The 5,910-nt window shown below is 39.1% G+C and overlaps 1 protein-coding gene across 1 annotated transcript; it reads left to right on the top strand.

Annotated features, from left to right (window-relative positions):
* Positions 1-699: 699 nt before the first annotated feature.
* LOC105928170 (C-C motif chemokine 18) lies at positions 700-5,127 on the top strand. Its single transcript, XM_012865309.3, has 4 exons — positions 700-949; positions 3,780-3,897; positions 3,978-4,095; positions 4,988-5,127. Exons 1-4 carry the CDS (start codon positions 886-888, stop codon positions 5,018-5,020), a joined length of 333 nt encoding a protein of 110 aa, XP_012720763.1. The 5' UTR covers positions 700-885; the 3' UTR covers positions 5,021-5,127.
* Positions 5,128-5,910: the final 783 nt, after the last annotated feature.

The raw sequence follows: 5,910 nt of genomic DNA on the forward strand, positions 1-5,910 counted from the left end.
GTTCGCCGCAGCGCTTTGGCGCCCTATCGCTGCGCATGCTGTTGAAAATCATGGGTTTCAGAGCGCAGAGGTTCCTGTGTGGAAAAGGCCTTCAGTCAGCTGACTGGAAACTACAGAAAACTAAGACTCCTCCCACTTTCTTGTTGTCAGCTACTATAGGAGCGGTCGGTTAATGCGCCAGGATTCCCCGTTTAATAATAATTGAACATCATTGATCTCACAATGGAGATATTCACTTCTTCATTGTAACCCATGCCTTTGCTGCCACTGCTCCTCAGATTGCAGGCAGTGGGGATCGAACCGGGTACTTGCAAACTTCTCAGAGCACAAGCACGCTGCTCTAACCACTAGGACAACACTCCCCTTTTACGTCAGAAAGGAGCACAACAGAATCTAAAACAAGAGTCCTTTGTAGTGAGATTTCTGACCATATATCTCAACAACAGTTTTTTAATCTGTATCATATTTCTATCAAAACAGTTTTGTCTATATAATTTTTCCATTCAGCTTATCTTAAACCATTCATGTCACAGGCACTTTGCTGAATAACTATGCAAACAAATGATGGTGTCAGGAACAGTAGTTAATTTATAGTTGTCTAAGTGATGAATCCCTCCCTGCTGGTGCTGGGTTCAGGGACAGTAGCCCCTGGTCAGATGGGCAGTTCACATTGCAGGGGTTTTTCCAGAGGGATGAGATTCCCAGAATTCATGGTTTTAAAGGGCCAGAAAGGAAACTGAAAGCTTCATTCAATAGTATAAAAGTAGAAGCTCTAGCTCAGAAACCTTCAGTTGTCAGACATCCTTTGCAACAGAAGGTGTTAGGAGGAGGAGAGAGTTCCTTATCAGCCAGAATCAGCCTCTACATCGACCACATCGAGCAGACATGGCTCACCAGGGTGATCTCAAGCTCCTTTTCTGCATCTTCTTCGTCATCTGCTGCAGCACAGGTGAGACAACAAGCTTTTTCTCCTCGGTTTCACTTGAAAAGCAGATAGAAAGGATGGACAAAAGCCCAAAGAAGGCTGTAGTTTAAATAAAAAAAAATCACTGGTACTTTCTCCAAACATTGAGAAGATTTACAGAAAGCTCAATAATTTAAATTAGTATTTAAGGTTTTGAAGTTTCTGCCTAAATTATTGTTGGCTTGACACTAAAGATGTAGCCCGTGCCTTAGTTTGTCACAAAAATCCCTCCATAGGTAAATAATTAAAAGGACAAAAAGCGGTAAAATGACAATAAAATACTTTATCAGTAAAATACGACTGGAATCAGATCTGCTGGGAGTTTAGATACAAAGACAATGGAGTAGATTAAAATAGGGAGATTTGCATTTTCCAAGGTGTGGTGCTGGAGTTCCCCTCAGCTAAAGCCAAACAGCAGGTACTGCAGGTTAAGAGTCCAGATATTCTCACTTTTGATTCAAAAGAAACTGCCGGTATTAAACTACAGGGGAGCCGGCGGCTTTCAATGCTTCCTCTCGTTCTCAACAAAATACATAACAGGGTCGTTAACAGAGTGGGCAGCACTTTGGTGCACAAACAATAAAAAAAAGTTCATTTAAATGTTCCGACAGCCAAGCTTCTCCAAACGTAAAGGTTTAGAGACCATAACAGAAATTTCCTGTTGTTTTCACAGCTTAAATTTCCTGTCATTTTCACAGCTTTAAACATTTTGCTTTCTGAATATTTAAAAGTTTTTAAAAAAGAATATTAAAATGCATTATATATTGAAAATTACTCCGTTAAAACTTTTTTAAATACCAAAGCTCTGTGATGAAAAAGAACAAAAATTCAAAACACTCAGCATTATTGTGTAAAAAAACTCATTGTGCTGGATTTGCAGTTTGACACATTTCAGTCTTGCATCACGCTTCCTGTCATTTTATCAGGCCAATTCGCTGCTATAAGACACCTCCTCTCACGCCTTGAAGGACTGGAAAGTACCAGCCCTCCACACCTCACACACATTCACACATTCACTCTCAAAGGCAAATAAAGGCGAAAGACAAACAACTGTGTTGCAATTGCTTTAACTGCTCACTGCTTGCTTTGTTAGTTTTACATTAACTCGGTTCCTGTGGGGGGGAAAGGATTGATAGTGTGGTCTGTAAATGATTATTATCACCCCATGGGTCTAGAACAAGGTCATAAAAAGTGAGTTTCCCTTCAGCTGTAGTGAGTTCAAAGCCAAGAAACTGCTCTGTCCGGGGCTGTGATTCATTGATCTGCTGTCTACGCTCTTTGTGCCTCTCACAGGAGCAGACTTCACTGTTACGCTATGTTATGCTTAGGAATACCAAGATGCCATGAGCCAAGTCTGAGCATAGCTTTTTATTATTATTGGTAATTTGATCGTGTGCCTGCAAAAAGAAAAGTTTCCCTCAAAGAAATCCAAGAAAATGATTTCAATACTGTTGACTGTAGTAGTTTGAAATGTGTCTCTTTGTACAAGTTTTGTCTCAGATACCAAAGAACCTTGATTTGTTTTTTTTTTTATAGACGCCAAAATATTTAGGAAATCAGAGGAACATCATTCGGCTGGTTCATATAATGTTGGTCGGATTTCAGATAAATCTTCTGCAGGCAGATGAGTTAGGGAGTACCACAGGGCTTAATGGTTGGGCCACTAATCTTTATTTCATATACAGTACCCACGCTCATTGTTATGAAAAAGAAATTCCTCATCCGTGATTTCTTTTCTTTTCTCTTTTTTTTTTTTTGTTTTTGCATACTTGTCATGTTTGTCAAGATAGAGTCTGCAAATCTTCCAGAAGTTTCCCCAAGTCCCTTTTTGAATAAATGCGCATGTGTATCACGTGAACATCTCCTAAATCTTCTCTGGTTTTATGTCTATCTACTGAGGGATTCCTTTTCTTTTCATAAACTTATATGTGATTTGGTTTTGCCACTCTGAGTCATGTTCAAAGTCTCCGGTGAAAGCAGCGGCGCTACAACGAACAGCTAACCGCTACGCTAACTGCTAACCTAGCCGCTAAGCTAACCGAATACATAAACACTATGAGTCTGTTCACATTCAGGGGCTGCGTCCTTCGTAGACCGAATTTGAAGGCAGGTTACGTCACAGCGATGCACCGAAGGATGTCCAAATTCAAAGGATCCTTCAAATCCAGACCACAAACGCGGCCTTCTTTTCCCCAGATTTGAAGGATGGGTCCAGCGTATCCTTTGTGGCTAATTCTATCCCATGATTCTTTGCGGTTTGAGGAGGATTATTTAACACATTACACTTTCAGTGACATAAAATTAACTTTTAAAAGTTTCTAGGTGAAAACTCAGGTGTGAAAACCTAAAATATTGCTTAATTTTAAAAGTGCTTTAACGTGTTTGGATATCTCCACTCCAACAGCCAGCTTGCGTCGCTGGATACTTTATTATTTTTCTCTTCAAATAAGATGATATAGGCTTTGTTCAGAAATTAGGGTTAGGGTTTAAGTTGTTAAACATATTAGTAATAAATTATAATATAAATTTGTGATTAGTTTTATTTGGTGATATATTTTTATATATCTATGAACATATACATTTTAACTATAAATAGCTGATTGATGAATGAGAGTAAAATTAAAATACCTAAACAAAAACATTTTAAACCAAACGGGAAAATAAAATCCGTGTAGGTATTTAGCCTTTAGGCTCCGTTTATCCGGCTTCACAGCTGTGCTTAAAGCGATCTCGGTTGCTGGGCAGCAAACATTTCACCTACTTTCAAAACCAGTGAGGAGTAAAACTCTGATCTCACCTTTGCTTTCTCTTTCAGCAACCTTGTCGCAGATCGCCATCGACTGCTGCTTGTCGGTGTCAAACAAAGAAATTGATAAAAGGCTGATAGTAGACTACAGTGAACAGCCCAGAGGCTGCTCCATTGGTGCGACGATGTGAGTTTCCTTTCATCCAGACAATCTAATCAGTGAATAGAAACCAGAAGGACCACCTAAAGGTTTGGTTGTTCTTGCAGTTTGGTGACCCGACTCGGGAAGCAACTCTGCGCCCCAACGAAGGACGAGCAGTGGGTGCAAAACACGATCAAGCACGTGGATCACCTGAAACAAAAGTGCAAAAAGGGGAACTACAAGGTAACACGCCTCTGTTCTGATCTACCACATGTTTATCATTTGTTCTATGGGGTAGAATTTTTTACTTTTTGCAACAAAACTTTTGAATATCCAAATAATCTGAAGTGGCTGAGTTATAATTGAAAAGTGAATTAAATTGCATAATGAAATCTATTATATGCATAACAGCATATTTCAGTTTACCAGAGGAATGAAGGGATAAAGTTTGAAATCTTCTTCCTCCTGCGAGTCTGGTATTATCTGTTTTACCTTTAACTGGCCCAGAGGAAGATGTACATCATTGTGTGCTTGTCCAAGATTAAACTTAAACAAAAGCTGCTATTTGGATTCTAGATCACTATTTCTCATCGGTTCTGTAAAGTTCTTGACCATTTGTAAATTGCTTAGCTAAAAAATGACTTTCTAAAAAGCAGCAACAGTTATTTTTCATCTTTTTACCACTAAAGTCTGCAAAGTGTGAAACTTTTCCTCAAATTCTGAACATTTGTGGTGAAAAGTAAAGGTTTGCTGCGTCGTCGACAAACACTTTCGAAACAGAAAAATCATGAGCCCCCAAGGCTGATTCTGTTTATTTAAATGAAAGTTTTACATCATTTCCTTTCCACTGGGTGTAAAACCGCAAATGGCCATGAGTCATGAGTTATGAAGTGAGGACTCTAAAGCATGAAGGGCTTGCAGGAGGATTAATTTACATGCTCACTGTACTTTCTTATGCTTTGCAAAGATTATGCCTTCTGGTTCTATATGGGCTAATTTCTAGACTTTTCTGTTACTGCTATAAAAGGGCAGTGAAACATGTTTCTGGAGTTTATTTTTGGTGGTAGTCTGCACAACTTCTTGTAGTGATCCTGCTGTTTTTACAACTTTTCTTTATATTTTTGTGTTTTCACAGGGCAGACGCTGCTTCGGAGTGAAGCATGAATAGAACAGCTTCTGCATCCCAGCGAACACGAAATCCCAGAGGAAGAAATCCAGCTACGCAAAAAGAGCCTTTTGTAGTTTTATTTCCTCTTTTTGTCCTCCGTAAAAAAATAAAAAAATCTTTGAATTCTAGTTGCAATAGAGATCTTGAAGTTCTATTTTTGTACTCCTTATGTGTTTATATAAAATCTTTCAGAGGAGACTGCTGAATTTGTCGCCACATATATAAACTTGTTTTTCAGTCAGTCAGTGGAAGTTTTATTGTAATTTGTTAAATGTGAATTTTCCTTTCTTCTAAATAAAACCTGTTAATATTTCCAAATCTGGATTGTGGGTGTTATTCTTTGCTGATGACCCTCTATTATCTGTTGGGGCTGAAATGACTCAATAATCCTCACTGGTCTGTGTGAAAAGGCTCTGGGTTTATTTTTAGAGTAGTTCTATTTTGTGATGTACCAAAAACATACACAAACGAGAGAGTCAGAATATTTAAAAACTGTTTTGATACTTTTAATACTAAATTCACACTGAAATCAACTTTTACTTTAATTCAATTAAATTTTATTTATTTATATAGCCCCAATTCACAACATGTCATCTCAAGGCTCTTTCCAAAGTCAGACTCCATCAGATCCTCCAGGTTGGTGAGAAAGTTTCCTCTCTAAGGAAACCCAGCAGGTTGCATCAAGTCTCTCCAAGCAGCATTCACTCCTCCTGAAAGAGCGTAGAGCCACAGTGGACAGTCGTCTGCATTGTTGATGGCTTTGCAGCAATCCCTCATACTGAGCATGCATGAAGCGACAGTGGAGAGGAAAACTCCCCTTTAACAGGGAGGAGAACCTCCAGCAGAACCAGGCTCAGTGTGAACGCTCATCTGCCTCCACCCACTGGGGC

The sequence above is a fragment of the Fundulus heteroclitus genome, chromosome 12 (genome assembly GCF_011125445.2).
Source record: "Fundulus heteroclitus isolate FHET01 chromosome 12, MU-UCD_Fhet_4.1, whole genome shotgun sequence".
In the NCBI taxonomy this organism is placed as follows: Eukaryota; Metazoa; Chordata; class Actinopteri; order Cyprinodontiformes; family Fundulidae; genus Fundulus; species Fundulus heteroclitus.